This window comes from Natrix helvetica (genome assembly GCF_964273705.1).
Source record: "Natrix helvetica genome assembly, chromosome: 5".
In the NCBI taxonomy this organism is placed as follows: domain Eukaryota; kingdom Metazoa; phylum Chordata; class Lepidosauria; order Squamata; family Natricidae; genus Natrix; species Natrix helvetica.
Genome location: NC_138551.1, coordinates 144552971 through 144572164, shown reverse-complemented (window position 1 = coordinate 144572164; position 19194 = coordinate 144552971). Strand labels below are relative to the sequence as shown.

The window sequence follows — 19194 nt, the reverse complement described above, 5'->3', positions numbered from 1 at the left end:
GGGTGTTAAGGTTAAAATTCTGCGCTTCTCTTAAAAGCCTTATTATTAAAATCAAAAGTGCAACAGAAGATCCAGGCACCGCTGAACAGGCACAGAAGAAGGAAACCAGCTTCAAAAGCCTTAAACCAAGTTTTGAAGGCCTATGGTGTTTCAATGTGAATATAAGGGACAAAAAACAATGCCCTCCTGTGGGCAAAGCTGGATTAGCAGCCACAAAAAGAAATAAACCCTTTGAGTGATATTTTAACGTTATTGCTCTGTGTCTTTTATTTAAATACTTATTATTAAAAAAACTAACAGGGTATTGGAGCCCCAGGCACTGCTGAACAGGCGCAGAAGAAGGAAACCAGCTTCAAAAGCCTTAAACCGAGTTAAAAAGGTCTATGATGGTTCACTGCTAATGTAAGGGGCAGAAAAGAGTGCCCTCCTGTCATCAAAGCATGTTCAGCAGCCACAAAAAGAAACATACCACTTTAATGGCGTTCTAAGATTATTACCATATCTTTACTATTAAAGTATTATGAGCCCCGCCCCCTAGAGTCGGAAATGACTAGCACATAAAAAAGAAATACACTTTTAAAGGGATTTTAAGGCTTTTATTCTGTACCTTATTTAAAGCTGTATTATTAAAATTGAAAGTAAAACAGGAGACCCATAGGCTGCAGAAGGGGCACAGAAAACATCTTTAAAACTCTTAAACCAAGTTTTAAAGGCCTATGATGGTTCAATGCGAATATAAGGGACAAAAAACAGTGCCCTCCTGTGGTCAAAGCAGGTTTAGCAGCCACAAAAAGAAATAATCCCTTTTAGTGACATTTTAACGTTATTGCTCTGCGTCATTTATTAAAATACTTATTATTAAAAAACCAACAGGGCAGTTCGAGCCCCAGGAACTGCTGAACAGGCACAGAAGAAGGAAACAAGCTTCAAAAGCCTTAAACTGAGTTAAAAAGGCCTAATGATGGTTCAATGTTAATGTATGGGACAGAAAACTGTGCCCTCCTGTGGTCAAAGCATGTTCAGCAGCCACAAAAAGAAACATACCACTTTAATGGCATTCTAAGATTATTACCGTGTCTTTACTATTAAAGTATTATGAGCCCTGCCCCCTAGAGTCGGAAATGACCAGCACATTAAAAAGAAATACACTTTTAAAGGGATTTTAAGGCTTTTATGTACCTTCCTTATTTAAAGCTGTATTATTAAAATTGAAAGTAAAACAGGAGACCCATAGGCTGCAGAAGGGTCACAGAAAACAGCTTTAAAACCCTTAAACCAAGTTTTAAAGACCTATGATGGCTTCAGTGCAGATGCTAAGGGACAGAACAGTGCCACCCTGTGGTGAAACTAGGTTTTGCAGCCACAAAAAGCAATACAGGCAGTTGACTTAATACAATTTAGTGACCAGTTACGATGGGAGCGTAAAAGGCAACTTATGACCATTTCTCACACTTATGACCTCTTGCAGCATTTCCATAATTGCATGATCAATATTCGGATGCTTCGGAACTGGTGATGTTTATGACGGTTGCAGCTTCCTGGGTTGCCACCTGACATCATTTGATGGGAAAGCTAGAGGCACTTAACACCTGTGTTACTAACAAGTGCACTGATTGAGTTAACAACTGTGGCAAGAAAGGTCGTAAAATGGGGCAAAATTCACTTAATGCCTATCTCACATTTAACAACAGAAATGTTGGGATCAATTGTGGTAGTAAGTCGAGGACTACCTATACATCTTTTTAAAAGGCATTTTAAGGTTAGTATTATCTTTATTATTACTAACATAACAATTAAAATTACCAGGGTAAAAGGAAGTCCCGGGGACTGCAGAACAGGCACAGAGGAGGGAAACCTTAAAAATCCTTAAACCGAATTGAAAACGCCTATGATGGCTTCAAAGCTAATGCTAAGGGGCAGAAAACAGTGCCCTCTTGTGGTCAGAGCTAGGACAAGGTTCGACTATAGGTTTTAAAGAAGAGACTGAGCAGCTACTTATATTATAGAGTCTCCAGCTTGAGCGGGTGGTTAGACTAGAAAACCACCAAGGTCCCTTCCGTTATTTATCAATAACACTAGGGCAACAAGAGGCCCGAGTGCTGCAAAACAGGGAAGGAAACCAGTTAAAACCCCTTTAAAACTGAGTTAAAACAAGAGTATTAGTAGCTATATTTTGTGATTGAAGGAAACACTGCCTCCCTGTGGTAACATCTGGCATTGCAGCCGTAAAAGCAACTTGCTAAAGGCCTCCGATGATTTTATTCATGTTGGAAGAAAGCATCCAGGTTTGAACAGGCGTAAATGAAAGTATCGAATTAGGCCACCTTAAAGGGAGCCAACGTACCCTCTTCAACAGATACCGAGGAGCAGATACTTATCGTATTTTTCGGAGCATAAGACGCAGCAAGGTTTGGAAGAGACGAATTAAAAAAAAAAAGTTATTGCGTTCTGCAAACCTCCCCAAAATGGCCCGTTTTTGTGAGGTTTGCAGAACGCAAAAACTTTTTTTTTTTAATTCGCCTCTTCCAAACCTTGCTGCGTCTTATGCTCCGAAAAATACGATAAGTATCTGCTCCTCGGTATCTGTGAAAAACGGGCCCGCTTTCTCCCCAAAAAAGGCATGAATAGCCTTTAGGGAGCTTGCAGAGTGCTCTGGGGGGGGGGGGGACGAGCAAAAAAACAGTCCATTTTTTGTAAAAACAAGGGCATGGATAGCCTTTAGGAAGCTTATAGAGTGCTCCTGGGGGCTGGGGTAAAATTGAGCAAAAAAAGGCCCATTTTTCGGTCATTTCTGCCCTCCCCAGCCCCCAGGAGCTCTCTAAAAGCTTCCTAGACACTATGTGCGGCCATTTTGGTGAAGTGGGCAGGGTTTCAGGAGGCAAAAAGGCCTCCTTTTTAGGGAAAAAGGTGCGTCTTATACTCTGAAAAATACGGTACGATTGCCAGTCTGGTTGCCAGCTCTCTTAGGATTTCCTGCAGGCTTCCCCCTTGACTAATGGGAATGCCATCACTGAACGATGTAGTCATCTGACGTAGCAGTTTATGACTGCATCCCTTAGCAACGGAAATGACTAATTCCTCCTCTTTACCCGACAACCATCTGGAGGGGCCATTATTCAGGGAGAGCCTAGTTTCTGCCTTTCAGCAACGCAGAATGGAGATTATTCCGGAGGGGACTGTGGTTCTGCTTCGTTTCCCTTTTTTAATGCCTCTTCTTACAAACCTTTGTTGTCATCAGTGTCGTTAAGCAATGGTAGTGATCAGATCCCTAAAAGAGCGTTCCTTCAAATGCTGCTGTAGAAGCGGAAGAAGCCGAGGTGACCGAAAAGGCAAAACTGTCCTGCTCCTCTGACATTAACCAGAAACAGTGCCGGAAAGGGGGATGGAATGGCGTCTTTATTTTGCAAAATGGAACAGAGGTGGAAGAGAAAAAACAACGGCATGGAAGCGGAGGGAGGTCAGCCCCTCTGGGTTTGGTTTTTGGCTTCCAGGCTCTTCCACGAACGGAAGGAGAAGCCACTCTTCTTCTCCCCCTTCTGGCCTATTCTCGGTCCAGAAACATGTCCCCCCGTTTGGACTCGGTGATTCGGTGGAGCTCAGAGGGTGCCAGGACCTCCAACGGGGAATCCTGGGCTGCTCTGGTTCGAGCCTCAGTCGGATTTCTCCTTCTCCTTCATGTGCAGAAACACGATGCTGAACAAGAACAGGCCCACCATCATCGAGAAGGCGCTGGCGTAGTACGGGTAGGCGGAAGGGATGAAACGCTCGTACTGCGTATGCTGCAGAGGGCGGACGGATACCTGGCCAGACGGGGAACAAGGAATTAGTACCAAGGTAGGCTGGGAACCGGCTTTTCGTGACTCCACCTGGGGTTCTGACTGAGGCTTCCCAAGAGCCTGAAGCCAATTCCTCGTCCCGGCAAAAAAAAACCTTTTATTAATTGACTGTGAATTCTGCTCCTTCACATCCAGCAAAGTCTTTCAAGGGAGGATTTACAGTCACAGACCTTCTCTGGCTTGGAGAGCTGCCAGGCCGAGATCTGCAGAACTTGGCCAGGAGTCTCGGGGAGTCACTAACCAATTAAGGGAACTAATGGTCTCCTGCAAACTCCCCTCCCCTGTCGCTCCTCTTTTATTTCCTCTGGGAGGGGCCATTTATCGTCCACCTGTGGCCTTACTCCCAAGTCGACCCCTGTTCCTTAGCTGTTCCCTTCGTCTGGCAACTCTGCGCATGCGTACACTGGGAACAGGCTCCAGCTGTTCTTCTGCCTCACTGACGTCTGACTCCGAAGGCAGCTGATAACTGGCAAATGGCCCTGGCCCCATCTCTGCCTCCGACACAGAGCCCTCGTCATAGCCCTCCCCAGACTCCAGGACTGGCCCATGTTCCCCCACAGCTTCCTCACTGTCCAAATCTGCTGCCAGTTCCGCTGGCCACTTGCAGGCCACAACATCTGGAAGGCAGTGAATTTCAGGTGTCCAAGGGAGTAAGAGCAGCTGCCTGGCCTATGTGCATGTAATCCTTGTTTCCGACAACTATAAACAATGTCCATAACTTGGCAACTGTCACTCCGCTAGCAAATCTCCAAACCAGATTCCCTGCAAGCCTCCAGCTGGGCCATAGCGATATCTGTAATCCAGCACTCCATCCCCCATAGCTTAGCCCTCCTACAGGCAGCCCCCAAAACCATTTGGGGAGAAGAGGCCTCTTCCAACTATCTTAGTTCCTGAGCGGATGTAGAGAGAGTAGATGGATTCTCGCTCAGCTACTTCCCGCGGGCAAACTCTTCAGATGAGTGAGGAAGACACAGAGGCTTCATAGAAAAGCTAGCTGCTACATTTAGGCCTAAATGAACTCTCTGGTGTGTTTCTTCAGGAAGTGGTGAGCCCTTGTACGTGTCCGTGTTTTGAGAGTTCATGACTGGAAGAGACATGGCAACAAGGTCAGCCAATGAAGAGACATGGCAACTGGGTCAGCCAACGAGGGCTTGTTTGGAAACGGAAACGGTATTTGCTGGGAGAACAACAAGGAGGCAGCAAGGAGCCTGGGCGTGGCTTAGCTCAACTGTTCTGTACTAAAGCTCTTGAGTCTGTGCTGAGCTCAAAAAAACGAGTCTGCCGCTCAAAAGTGAAACTGTTCTCCCCTGTGCCTGTGTTTGCTTGCACTCTCTACCATGTTGGCTGTTGGTACTGTATATATGCCTTATGCGCTGTTATGTACATAAAGAAATTAATGAATCCTGCTGAATCAGTTAACGGTGTGTGCTTTCTGGATGTGATCGCTGCAACAAACTCTTGACAGTAGATGCCATGCAAACTCTGCACAGCCGATCCTTTGAGTGGCAGCCCATTTCTAAAGCCGCTTAAGTGTCTGCTCGGAGGGGAAGGGAAAGAGTTACCTGCGTGGAAGAGTAGAGATGTGTGTAGCCAAGACGATTGTAGTCCACCTTGAACTGAAACACCCCGTAGACATCTGGCAGCTTGAACTGGACGCTGTATTTTCCACCTGAGAGCCAAGCACATTTCTGGCGTTAGAGCAATTCAGAGGCCGAAAAAGCTACTTGGACCCTTCACCAGCCCGCTGCAGGTCTAGAGCTGTGACGCGGTACCCTGCGTTCGCTCTCCTGGCAACGGCTTTATGTTCATGAGGCAGACATCCTGTTCTGAGCGAGGCTTCCCAAGAGCATGAAAAAAACTCCTGGTCCCAACCAAAACCCCTTTTATTCATTGACTGCAAATTCTGCTCATTCACATCCAGCAAAGTCTTTCAAAGGAGGATTTACAGTCACAGACTTTATTTGGCTTGGAGAGCTGCCAGGCCGATATTGTCAAGGAGTCTCGGAGAGTCGCGAACCAATTAAGTGAACTAATTGTCTCCTGCAAACTCCCCTCCCCTTTCGCTCCTCTTTTATTTCCTCTGGGAGGGGCCATTCATCGCCCACCTGTGTCCTTCCTCCCAAGTCGACCCCTGTTCCTTAGCTGTTCCCTTCGTCTGGCAACTCTGTGCATGCGCACACTGGGAACAGGCTCCAGCTGTTCTTCTGCCTCACTGATGTCTGACTCCGAAGGCAGCTGATAACTGGCATACGGCTCTGGCTCTCTCTCTGCCTCTGACACACAGAGCTTTCCCCAGACTCCAGGACTGGTCCATGTTCCTCCCCAACCTCCTCATTGTCCGAATCTTCTGCCAGCTCTGATGGCGGGCCACAACACATCCCTGATCAACGATAAAAGCTCCTCATTATTGTCAGGGGGGCAAGGAGCTTCCAGCCCCTCAACCCTCCAAATGCTGACTGATCAGGGACCTGCAAGCAGCCAGATGCTAACCTCTTTTTTAAAAAAATAGATATGGATTTTTTTTTTAATGGACAGTGTGTCGATGAGTTCCTAACCCAGCACAAAGAACCGCGTCAAAGATCAAGCTAGCGTTAAGCGAGAGCCACCTCACCGTTTTTCTTGAGGAAGGTCCTCACAAACGGGTCGATGCGGACAAACTCCAGCTGAATATCGTCGCCATCAAAGGGAACCCATTTCCCGTCGGAGAGCTTTTCTATGACGACGCTGTACTCCTGCAAACGGAGGGACCCAAGCGCCAGGTGAAAAAAATAAAATAAAAAAGCCAGCACCAGGATTTGCGGTAGAGAGAAGATGCTAAACTCTTACCACCAAGTCGGTGACGGTGTAGGCGCTTGGAGGCGCCTTCTCGCCCACCCGATGGTGAGCCACCGCTCCGACACGCAGCACCCCTTCCTCCTTGAAGACCCAGCGGGACAAGGCCATGGCCAGCTCGTAATTCCCCGTTTGGGGGTACCTAAAGTAGAAAAGTCAGGTTCTTCAGTCCGCTTACCCAATGTTGGGAGCTCATTTTCGCGGCCAACCAATCACTCAGCTTGCCAGCCTGGCCCATGGGAGCATCCAGCTGGGGAAGGAGGTTGGTGGAAAGAGGCCGGGCTGCATCTCAGGCAGCAACCGCAGGGAAGAGCCTTCTCGGAGAGCACCTCAGATTTATGTCAACGGGCGCTCACATTTATATAGCAATAGCAAGTAGACTTGTATACTGTTTCAGAGTGCTTTCAAATCCCGTCTAAGCGGTTTACAGAGTCAGCCTCTTGCCCCCCCAACCATTTGGATCCTCATTTTACCCACCTCGGAAGGCTGAGTCAACCTGCAGCCGGTCAGGATCGAACTATTGGCATTGGGCAGAGTTAGCCTGCAATACCACATTCTAACCACTGGGAGGGTGGGAAGGAGGGATGAAGGAAGATAGCAATAGTACTATCGGACAGAATCGAACTGCCAGCAGTTGGCAGAGTCAGCCTGCAATATTGCATTCTAACCACTGCACCACCATGGCTCTTATACAGCGCTAGTAATAGCACTTATTTATTTATTTATTTATTACTTGAACTTATTAGTCGCCCCCTCTCCCCACAGGGACTCGGGGCGACGTACAAAGGTATTATATAGCGTATAGAGGAGGTAAGAATAAATAAATAAGTTACAATACTTAAAAAGTTAAAACCCCAGTGAAATTAACCCTTAAAAACTAAAATTACAATTAAAAATGCCCTGGGCTGGGGAGGTTGTAGAGTTATGCCAGGTCAGCTAGTCGAAACAGGTAGGTTTTCAGCTTCATACGGAAGGAGCGAAGGTCGGTTGTAGTTCTGATGTCTGGGGGGAGGTCATTCCAAAGGGTGGGGCCCACTACAGAGAAGGCCCTACTTCTGGGCGCTGCCCTCTGGCACTCTCTGGAGGACGGCACCCGGAGTAGTCCCTCTCTGTGTGAGTGGACGGGTCGCAGGGATGTATGGGGCAGGACGCGATCCCGCAGGTAACTAGGCCCTGTGCCATGGAGCGCTTTGAAGGTGGTAACCAGTACCTTGAAGCGCACCCGGTAGACCACAGGAAGCCAGTGCAGCTCGCGCAGGATAGGTGTTATATGGGAGAACCTCGATCTCCCCATAATTACCCGCGCGGCTGCATTCTGGACCAACTGCAGTCTCCGGGTGCACCTCAAGGGGAGCCCCATGTAGAGAGCATTACAGTAGTCCAGGCGAGACGTCACCAGCGCGTGAGTGACTGTACGCAAGGCCTCCCGGTCCAAAAGGGGCCGCAACTGGCGCACCAGGCGAACCTGGTGGAACGCCCCTCTCGCCACGGCTGTCACATGATCTTCCATAGACAGCCGGGCATCAAGGAGGACGCCCAAATTGCGTGCCCCTTCCACCGGGGCTAATTGATCATCTCCGATGGTCAGCGATGGCATATGCTGGTTGAACCGGGAAGCCGGAAGCCACAGCCACTCTGTCTTGGAGGGGTTGAGCCTGAGCCTGCTGTCTTAGACTTATATACCGCTTCACAGTGCTTTTACAGCCCTCTCTTAAGCGGTTGACAGAATCAGCCTCTTGCCCCCAACAATCTGGGTCCTCATTTGACCCACCTCGGGTAGGAGGGAAGGCTGAGTCAAACTTGAGCCTGGTTAGATTTGAACTGCCAAATTGCAGGCAGCCGGCGGTCAGCAGAAGTGGCCTGCAGGACTGTATGTCTAACCGCTGTGCCGCCACGGCTCTTTATAAGTTCCAGGAATCGGCTGAAATTGTTTTGTATCCTCATTGCGATTTTTAAATAGGATTCTGATTTTCTCAGAATACGGGTAGTTCTCGACTTACAACCCCCAATTGAGCCCAAAAATCTACGTTGCTAACTGAGGAGTTTATGAAGTGAGTTATGCCCCATTTTACGGCTTTTCTTGCCGCGATTGTGAAGTGAATCAGCGCGGTTCTTCAATTAGCGACGGGATGGTTAAATGACTGTGCTTGTCAGAAGGTCCCCAAAAGGGGATCGCATGACCCAGGACGTTGCCGCCTTCATAAATGCAAATCAGTTGTCAAGCATCCAAATGTCAATCAAGGGATGCCGCAAACGGTCAGGAGTGAGAAAAAGTGGTTGTGAGTCACTTTTTTCAGTGCCGTTTTAACTTCGAGCAGTCACTAAATGAACTGCTGTTAAGTCGAGGACTGCCTGTACAAGGTGACGTGTTTTGGTTTTTTTTGAGAGGGATGCTGAAGAGCCTCTTTTAGAGAGTCAACCATGAAATCTTGCCTGTCCCACATCCCAGTTTTGGAGCTAAGCCAACAATAAGAGCCGCTTGCCTTTGAGAGCCTGCTGTCGCCTTCTGCACCGACGACGTGAAAAAGGCATCGCTGAAGAAATCCAGGGATCCGCTGAAGACCACGCGGGCATTATTCCGGGCCTGCAGGCCGGCGATCAGGAGGGTGTTCTTTCCGACAGCATGAGGGTACTGAAGAGAGAGAGGGAGATCAGGGTTTTTACAATATTCTTGTCAGGCCTGCAGCCATCTTTCTTTTGGATCTTTGGCCTGCCACGCTTTCTATTATTCTACTATGCATTTTCTACTGTGGGAAAACGGGAGCGGGGATTGTATGGAGTTAGACGATATGTAGGCATAACAACATTCTTTCTGGAAAGCCAAGGTCATCCTTTGTCTCTGCACCTCTGCACCTGACCGGAACTGGATGGGTGGAAGCTGCCAGCATGGCAGTGGAAGATTGGACCATGGGATGGGCTTGTGGGTGTGGGGGCAGGATCTTGAATTTTCAACTGGGTGGGGAAAACCGGGAAGCTTTCAGATTCAGGTTTTCCCAGATGTGCCAACATGGCTCTCTTAATAGATTGGAACTTTGAGCCATACTTTGCCTGGGACTCTGATTTACTTCTGGATGCTATTTGGAAAACCATGACATTCTTCTAATATTTGAACATTCTTAATTGCATCCTTGTTTTTTAAGTACGCTATTTTTTTAAAAAGGATGGATTGGGAAGCACAAGGCCCACATTACCTGGGTGATAGCTTTGTCCGGAAAGAAGGAATACGAAGTTGAGGAGCCGGTGAGGATATCAAGGACCAAAGGGTTGTCAGGATCAGCCACCATCCTGGGGAAGAAAAGGGTTCACGAGTAGAAGTAGACAGAGGTAGAGTGGGGAGTTCTTCTGCTGGGTGGGCACAGGACTTACCCGACTCCCCTGAAAAGAATGGGGTTATGGGTCTTCTTCCCCACAATCGTTGGAGCCTTAAGGAGATTCTCAGCGTCTGCGACGATCAGGGTGTGCTGCAGAAGGACAGAAAGAGACACCTGCTGAACTTTCCTTAGCAGGTTTCTGACTCAGGTGTCGGCCACCCCTGGGAGCAGGTGGATTGTAAGGGCCGCAGCAGCCAACTGGACCCCTTGTGTTCTGTGTCCTGCTTACCTGCCCTGGGTCAGAGACATCGTAGTTGTGATGGTCAATCACACCTGTCTTTTCCTCATCAAATTCTATCCCGCATTCGCTTCCCAATTCTCGAAGGGGATCACCTAAGGACGATTTAAAAAGCCCATTTTTCCCTTGCATTAAAAAGGGAGCACCTGTTCCTCTTACCTGCCACCTAAGAGGGTTTCTAACATGCTGGGGAGACACTTGCAATAAATCCACCTGTACCGCTAGAAGGCGCCAAAGAGTTCTCAACTTTCTTTTTTTAAAATCTCACTTATTTTATAAAAAAGACTAGCCAATAACTCGGCATTGCCCAGGTGTTTATTTAAAGGGGGGAAATGTCCAGACCAAACGTAATTTCTAATATTGGATTTTCCCCCTTACCAGAAGGAGTCCCCTTGTGGAGTACTGTGAAACCATTATCATGGCAACTCCACTGTGCTGTACAGTAGAAGCCATTTTACAGCACAGCAGGCTGTATCTTAACAGAACACCCTGAGTGGTGTTAGGGATGTCTTACCCCCACAGTATTTTTCTCCAGAGAGTAAGTCATCTGTGTACCAAGTTTGGTTGAAATTACTTGATGTTCCAGAGTTATGCCGGAACACACACACACACCTGTTTTTATATATATAGAAGACAGGATAGGATAGATAGATGATAGATAGATAAATACATAGATAGAAGAAGGAAGAGGAGGAGGAGGAGGAGGAGGAAGAGAAGAAGATGCCGACTTCTAGAACTACGCGGTCCAAAAGTGCAAGTGTAACTGTCTGTCTCTGACAATAAAAGGAAAGAGAGAATCCAGTAATTCTGAGTAATTTGTCAATTAGTCTAGAGATAATCAGATATACATCTCTTCAGGCTGGACTGAGTTTAAAAACTGACCCATCCAGTCAGAGGAGGCGTGGTCAACAATTTGCATAACTCAGTCTCTAGGCTAATGGACAAAGTTAACCCATGCTTGGATTCCCCAAGCAGCGCACAGGAGAACAGAAGGGATGAATATCGATTGATCACATTTCTCCATCAATGTAAAGCTTTTACTTTCCACAAACTGCTTAAAACCCGGATGTTCTCCTAGGCCCTAAGTAGGGTGGAATTTTGTTGTTTGGCTTTGACCGGCCTTAGAGATCGAACTAATAAAAAGAATAGAGGGAGGGAAATAATCTCTTTTAAATTGAAGACAATCTGCTCCACTGCGCCTGTTTCACTGACCGATATCTGAACTGGCAGCCACAAGGACGTTTCCACCTCCATCAATGAAAGCAGCAATGGTCTCTACGTTGATGTTGCCTCCAAAATCTGAAACACAACGACCGGGTTAAATTTCTTGTCACAAGGTCAAAAGGTTTACAGTAATACAGTATACCAGCTAGCAAAATGTGCAAACAAGAGTGAAGCCCTGACAAAGGAACACACAGCTCTTGCGCTTCACTGGACAGTCTCAGTTCTGCCCGGCATATATCATCATTATCTTGTTACTGGTATTACTACTATTACCGGTAGTGTTATTATTGTTAATCTTCAATTCGATTCACCGTCTGGGACTGGCAAAAACTTAACCGTTCAAGTCGTAACCAAGGATCTGAGAGCTGTTAAAGTAGCATCTGAGTATACAGGTAGTCCTCGACTTATGACTAAGCCCAAAATGGAGCCCAAAATTTCTGTTGTTAAGTGAGACATTTGTTAAGTGAGTTTCCCCCCCATTTTGCAACCTTTCTTGCCACAATTAAGTGAATTACTAGTTAGAAACCTGGTTGTTAAGTGAATCTGGTTTCCCCCTTGACTTTTCTTGGCAAAAGGTTGTAAAAGGTGATCACATGACATTGGGACATAGCAACGGTCACAAACATGAACCAGTTGTCAAAGCTTCTGAATTCTGATCCCAGGATCCCAGGGATGCTACCAAGTCTGTAACTGTGAAAAAATGGTCATCAGTCACTTTTTCCCGTGACGCTGTAACTTTGAATGGTCACTAAAAGAACTTGTTATAAGCCGAGGACTACCTGTAGAGGCAGTTCAGAGTAGGGTGTATAGGCAGGTTTTTTTTAAAAACAAAAGTCACAATATTTAGATCTGATAAGTTCAAAATCTCCAGGTATCTAGGCAGCCTTTTGGATATTACTCCGAGGACTCCTATTACTATTGGTATAACTATTGTTCTCTTCCTCCACAATCGCTCAACTTCAATTTGCAAATCATAATACTACTAGCTGAATACCCGTGCTCCGTTACGAAACTATGTGATCGAGCTTGATAAATCGAAACTCACAGCTTGAAAATCTTCTCTCCCCTTAAAATATATGATCATTATTATTATTTTTATTTATTAAACATGAAACTCAGTCAACTGAACATTCAAAAATGTATTGACTGGTGTTAATGGTTGATATGGGTTGCTGTCAGCATCCTAGGTATTAACCAAGTACCTTCTTAATTATATTATTATTATACTTTATTCATTAAACATGAAACTCAGTCAACTGAACATTCAAAAATGCATCCTAAATACCATTGACTGGTGTTAATGGTTGATATGGGTTGCTGCCAGCGTCCTAGGTATTAACCAAGTACCTTCTTAATTATATTATTATTATACTTTATTCATTAAACACTAAACTCAGTCAACTGAACATTCAAAAATATATCATAAATGCCATTGACTGGTGTTAATGGTTGATATGGGTTGCTGCCAGCGTCCTAGGTATTAACCAAGTACCTTCTTAATTATATTATTATTATACTTTATTCATTAAACACTAAACTCAGTCAACTGAACATTCAAAAATGTATCATAAATACCATTGACTGGTGTTAATGGTTGATATGGGTTGCTGCCAGCGTCCTAGCTATCAACCAAGTATCTTCTTAAAATATAAGATGTTCCGAGTAGCACAGTTTTTTGCAGTTCCGCTGGTGTTATTGCAGGAAGCTGCAATTTGTTGATGTACCTTATAAAATTCTTGGACATGGCACCAAGTGGCCCGATGACAACGGACATCACAATTACATGTTTCATCCATAATCGGGTAGTTTTGATGGCCAGGTCATCGAAATAACAAAAGTGCATTATTATTCAAAAATAAATTATTAAATAAATGTAATAATAAATTATTGAATACATTTAATTATTTGATGATAATAATGCGTTATTATTATTATAGTTTATTCATTAAACATGAAACTCAGTCAACTGAACATTCAAAAATGCATCCCAAATACCATTGACTGGTGCTGATGGTTGATACGGGTTGCTGCCAGCATCCTAGATATCAACCAAGTTGTTGTTGTTATATTTATTATTATTATTATTATTATTATTATTATTATTATTATTATTATTATTATTACTATTATTATTATTATTATTATTATTATTATTATTATTATTATTATTATATAGGTATCAACCAAGTTGTATTATTATTATTATTATTATTATTATTATTATTTCATTAAACATGAAACTCAGTCAACTGAACATTCAAAAATGCATCACAAATGCTGTTATCAACATTTATTTCGCCATCTATGCCGCCACGGGGCCATTCATCGCTTCTCCCCCCCCCCACAGGCACCAACGGCAAAGGAAGAGCCCTGAAGCCCCTTTTTTGGGGGGGGAGGAAGAGCGATCCGCCGCCTTACCTTCCACCGAGGGGGAGAAGATCACCAGGTTGTCATAGAGGAACTCCCCGTACTTGATCAGAGACAGGCTAGGGTCGTCCGCCGTCCGGAAGATCAGGTCAAAGCCTCGCTCTGCAGTGGGAAAGGAGAATATAGAGGGAGGCCGCCGCGTCCCCTCAGGGGAGGGAAGCCGGGAGCCCCTCCGCCGCGGCCCCCGCCGCCTCCCCCTTCGGCTGCCGGACCTGCCAGGCCGCGCAGGAAGAGCGAGTGCGTGTCCTTCAGGTTCATGTTCTCTAGCAGCACCAGCGTTCGCGGGCCGCCCCCGCCGGGCGCTGCAGATGCAGCAGCCGCCGCCGCCACCAGTCCTGTCACCAAGAGCAGCATCGACGCCGCCATCTTCTCTCTTCCCTCGCTGGGCGCCCCGGAAGCGAACCCTGCTCTCCCGCCCAATGAGCTGACAGACCTCAACCGGAAGAGGCGGGCGCGCGCATCGGTGAACCAATGGAGAAAGCAGAGGGGGCGGGGCCCGTCCGTCCGCGTGAGCTAATGAGAAGGAGACACCTCCGTCCCTCCGCTCAATGAATCGAACACTCGGCGCTCCCTGCGCCAGGCGGACGCCGCCCCACCCCCTCTGCCGCCAGGAGCCAATTGGCAGGCAAGCAGCGTGGGACGGGCTAATGGATCGCCGAGGGGAGCGATCGTTGCCGTAGCAACAGAGGCGCGCCCGGCTCGCTTTCACGGCTCCCCACGAGGGGGAAGAAAACGACGCGTAGACTTTGCATTTGAAATACAAATATATATCTATATATATATATGATTGCAGGACATCCCTGTCCAAACGGTTTTGCATCTGTTAAATATAAACAATGCATCTTTCACCACTGAACACAGCAGCCCGGAGAAAACAATACACTTGTTTCCAATAAATTACTCACATACATTTTACATTCAGTTTCTATAAATAAGGGCACAGGTGCATCACTATACAGACCACGCAGAAATCCAGGCTCCGGATCAAAGGTTCCCCCCCATGCAGACTGGAGAAGAATCGGCCAGGAGTGCAAAGGCAGGGAGGCTCACTAGGGCACCCTGCCCAGCCAAGCTGACCCCCCTGAACCAATTGGTCAATGTGCTGTCAGCCCAAGACTGCCCCATGGCACTCCCTAGATCGGCTGTGGGGTCCCAGCCAACTCGTGCATCAGCCCTCTGATGGCAGGAAGAAACCCTGAATTATGACACGACGAGAGGAAGGGCACCCTCTGCGCACAACCCCAAAAAAGAATCACAACAAAGCCAAGCCACGGAGTGAGTAGGAATGGTCAACCACGGTCTCTGTCCTCTTCAGGTGGCAGGAACGCTAAGAGAAGGCCCCGGCTGAGCATCCCTCCACCTCATGCTGCACAGCCAGAGACCGACTGGCCCCAAACAGCCATGAGGACTTCCGGCGACTTCGCTCTTCTCCCCAGAGATCCTCGGCCGCATCCTCCTGCTCCTCATAACAATGGTTGATTCTTCCTGCGCCCAAGGAACAGAACAGGCCTGCACGAACCCCGGAGTAATTGTCTAACAAGGCTTCCATACTGGGGAATTCTACATTCAAATGCTTGAGGGAGGGGGGGAGGGGGAGAGAGAGAGAGAGAGAGAAAAGAAAAATATGACAGGCCGTACACCTTCGTTCCAAGCGCCCATGACAAAAGTGAATATTGCTGAGTAAATCAGCCTGGGGAGGTACTGCAAGCAAAATGATGCCCGATTTAAAAGATAAATTAAAAGCAACAATGGAAATGTGGGCTTAAGGACTGGAGAAAAGAAGCTAGTTCGGCGAGACTTTGGAAATGTGGGATAAAGGAGGGGAGAAAAAAGAAGGAGGGCACTTGAAAACACTTTTAATGAGGCTTAATAATTGATGTTATAATAAAAGATTAGAAAATTATGGACGTTCAATGATGTTTAGCTATGTAATAATATTAGGATGATAGCTGGAAATATGGATATGAATTTTAAACTATGTGAAATGATGTTTGAACCCAGTCCACACTTTGTCCAAAAAAAGATACACTTGGAGGGGGGGGGGATAATAATGCAATTGCTATATAAGTATACATTTAAAAGGAGGTAGTATGTAAAATTATGCATATGAAAGATGATTACTGGGGGGAAAAGTATAGAATTAAATAATTTAGGAAGAGAAATGTTGTAAGAGGAGATATGTTTTAAGCTGTAATGTTAAAATAAGAATAGATGTTTATAAAGAATTTGGTGGTAAGCTCTAACTATTATGATACACCCCCCCCCCAAATTTGTACTCAGACGACACACTGATTAATGAATGGTGAAATGTTTGTTTTAAAAGAAAAAGAAAGAAAAAAGAAACATTGCCGCCTTCCCTAATTCTCTCACCTCAACCGAGTACTTTCCCAGCTGGCTGCGGTAAATTTGATATGGAACGACGCCGCAACGGGTCTTCACTGCTAGACACCATTGATGAGAGGATCCTGACTCGGCCCACAGAAGGAAAGCCCCTAGCATGTCATTCCTTAGCAGGGCCAGGCCGGCATCTCTGGAAGGCAGAGCAAAATGCAGGAGTCGGGGGCCCCAGCAGAATGGGGGTGGGTGGGTCTCTGCAGCCTCACCCAGAGAGGGGCACTCAAGGCCCCTGATGCCTTCCACACAATATCCAGCGGCCATCCACAGCTGCCGCGCACCAGCAAACTCTTAGGTCTGCTGATGGGGGGGACAAAAGCGCCTATGAGGTTTCCAGTGCCATCCAGGTAGGAGGCCCCCCTCCTCACCTGCTGATGCCCGCAAAGGACCACACACTCTCCCTCAAATCGTTCTCGTTTTCTGGCAGGTGAAGCAGGCTCCCTCTGCCATCACAGCTGAAGGAAACTGGAACCAAAGGACACAAAATGTTGGGAGCCATCACGTTTCGCCAAGATTTGTCCCCTAACATGAACAATGCGGCAATGGGGAGCAGAAGGCGTTGTGCTGGTGGAGTCTGGCCCCGATCCAGTACCCAATGCTCTGTTGCTGTTCAGCTAAATAACAGCCCGGCGGCCATGTTATTTCGACCTGCGACAATGTGTGGAAGCTTTTTCTTTCGTTGCCAGGAAGAAAACCAATCTGTCCTTTTCCCTTGGCAAGACGTTATCTGCAATGTAGAGCTTCCAAAGTTATCGACAAAGCTCTGTGCCATTTTGTGTCCCGGCTTCCTTCTATTTCCTTTTTGTACCCCCCCAACCAGGCTCCCCAAATACTCACATCCTTCCCAGGCACCCTGCTGAGAGGCCGCCTCAAAGGTACAACCTCGGTAGGCCCCAGAACGGAGAATCTTGCTGCGAATGGCTTTCTTGCGCACCAGAATTGGGGAACAATAGGGGTTTCCAGGACGGGCGCTGCCCACATTGCTGCTGTTGCTTCCCTCCAGGTCCAGCCTCTCTCTCTAAGGGGCACAAGCAGGGCAGCTGCTGAGCAGGGGAGGCAGAGACTCTGGGGGCCTGGTCCAAAACTGGAGACTGTTTGGTATCTGGTAGACGCAAACTAACTGTGTGACACTGAAACAGTCCCTTGGGCTGTAAAGCGAACCTCAATTCTTGACTGGAAAATCCAGGGCTTGCTTGGAAGTTAAGACCCTCGGAGGCGCCTGACGGTTGGGGTCCCAGACCCCGGCCCCTTGAGAGTCACCGCTGCTGTGGAAGGGGTGAGCTAGGGCAGGGGTCACCAACCTGTGGCTCTGGAGCCACATGTGGCTCTTTCACTCCTCTGCTGCGGCTCCCTGCCGCCAGTCGTCTCCACAATTGATAGGGCTTTCGGTTAGGACGGGTAGAGGAGACTGGGGGAGGTGGGGGGCAGACTGGACTTCCGGTCGGCTCCAGAATTGAACGTGGGGGTTCTGGTTAGGACCTTTGTGGCTCTTTTGAGTGTTTAAGGATGCCGGCCCCTGAGCTAGGGGGAGGCAGAGGCTACTCACCACGCTGACCGAGGTGCCAAATTCCGTGGGGCAGGGCAGCCTCCGGAAGGACACCAGGGCGTTGACGTTCTGGGAGACCTCCTCGGGACGGAGGGACTCCCAGACCACCTGGCTATCCAGAGAGGCGCCCAGCAGCTTCCCGGAATCTCGCTGGGCAGAGCCGCCGGAGGAGGAGGCGATGGAGGAGGAGAAGGACCAGTCCTGGTCTTCAGGATGCAGGAGAAGGTAGCCCAGTTGGAAGAAGCGGCAGAGGAGGTAGTGCAGCGCCTGGACCTAGCGGGGAGCAACGGAGGAGGCTGAGTGCTTGACTGATGCCCTCCAGAGAAGGTCGTCCTCCTTGCCCTTCCAGTCACCGCCAGGTGACTTGTAACCGGGCGGCTCTTGCGAGACAGCCTTGGCCGAGCCGGAGAGCGTCGCCCACCAACCTCGCCGGGCTGCCCGCCCACGAAGAGGTGGCAGAAGAGGCTGCCGCGAGCGCCGCGCGGGTTGCGGGCCAGGAAGGCGAACTGGCGATCGGCGGGTCGGCAGGTGCTATAGGCGAGGCGCTTGAGGGCGTGGGCCATGAGCGGAGCCTGCGGGCGAGAGAGAGCGAGAGAGCACCGGGGGCGGCGGAGGCTCAGCCTCCTGGCCTGCCCGTCCATCGCTCCCTCCCCTCGCCTCGCCAGGTGGAGGCGCGCCCTACCTCGCCGTCGCGTCCGAGCATCTTCAGCCCCTGCAGGCAGAAGCGCAGGAGGACGGAGCGCCGCCGCGGACAGTCCTGCGTGGGGGGAGAAGAAGGGCGAGAGGGACGGAGCGGGGAGGCGGCGGCGGCAACAACCGGGGATGTCCGCACCGAGGCGCCTGCCCACCGGATCCCTCCCCACGATGAACCCACCGCGCACCTTCAGGAGCTGCAGGCGCTGATGGACCGCTTGGCCCGCCCGGGATAGATCGGCGTCTTCCACGGCGAAAGAGCCCACGTACTGCGGCAGAGGAAGCGCGCGTCAGCCCAGCCCGGTTCCTCTCGCCCTGCCCGGCTGCAGCATCAGCATCCCCGGCCGCTCATCCGCCTCACCTCCGCCGCCTTGGTCAGGACCCGGCCGGCTCTCGGCTCCGGTCCCCGCCCGGTCGGCTGCCTCTTCATTGCGGCTCTCTGCGCCGGGCCACCTGGCCAAGGGAAGGAAACGCCGCCGCTCCGCGATCGCTCGTGCCCGGCCACCTGCTCCGCCCCCGCCCCCTGGCCGGCCAATGAGCCGGAAGACAAGGCCGTCGAGGCCCCGCCCTTCCATCCCGCCCCGCCAGCCCCCAGACCCAAAAGACGGACGCGCAAGGAAAAGCGGGCTCCGG

General features: G+C 48.7%; 2 protein-coding genes across 2 annotated transcripts; both read right to left on the bottom strand.

Moving 5' to 3' along the window:
- Positions 1–3375: 3375 nt before the first annotated feature.
- DDOST (dolichyl-diphosphooligosaccharide--protein glycosyltransferase non-catalytic subunit) lies at positions 3376–14347 on the bottom strand. The gene is made up of 11 exons (XM_081954672.1): positions 14141–14347; positions 13920–14030; positions 11490–11576; positions 10269–10372; positions 10035–10129; positions 9860–9953; positions 9152–9300; positions 6663–6810; positions 6448–6568; positions 5399–5505; positions 3376–3800 (listed from the first exon to the last, which is right to left on the bottom strand). The coding sequence occupies exons 1-11, from the start codon at positions 14292–14294 to the stop codon at positions 3651–3653; spliced, it is 1320 nt and encodes a 439-aa protein (XP_081810798.1). The 5' UTR covers positions 14295–14347; the 3' UTR covers positions 3376–3650.
- Positions 14348–14531: 184 nt separating this feature from the next.
- SH2D5 (SH2 domain containing 5) lies at positions 14532–19060 on the bottom strand. The gene is made up of 9 exons (XM_081954671.1): positions 18923–19060; positions 18750–18830; positions 18551–18625; positions 18294–18440; positions 17869–18141; positions 17160–17340; positions 16691–16787; positions 16299–16458; positions 14532–15501 (listed from the first exon to the last, which is right to left on the bottom strand). Exons 1-9 carry the CDS (start codon positions 18989–18991, stop codon positions 15256–15258), a joined length of 1329 nt encoding a protein of 442 aa, XP_081810797.1. The 5' UTR covers positions 18992–19060; the 3' UTR covers positions 14532–15255.
- Between the last annotated feature and the right edge of the window lie 134 nt (positions 19061–19194).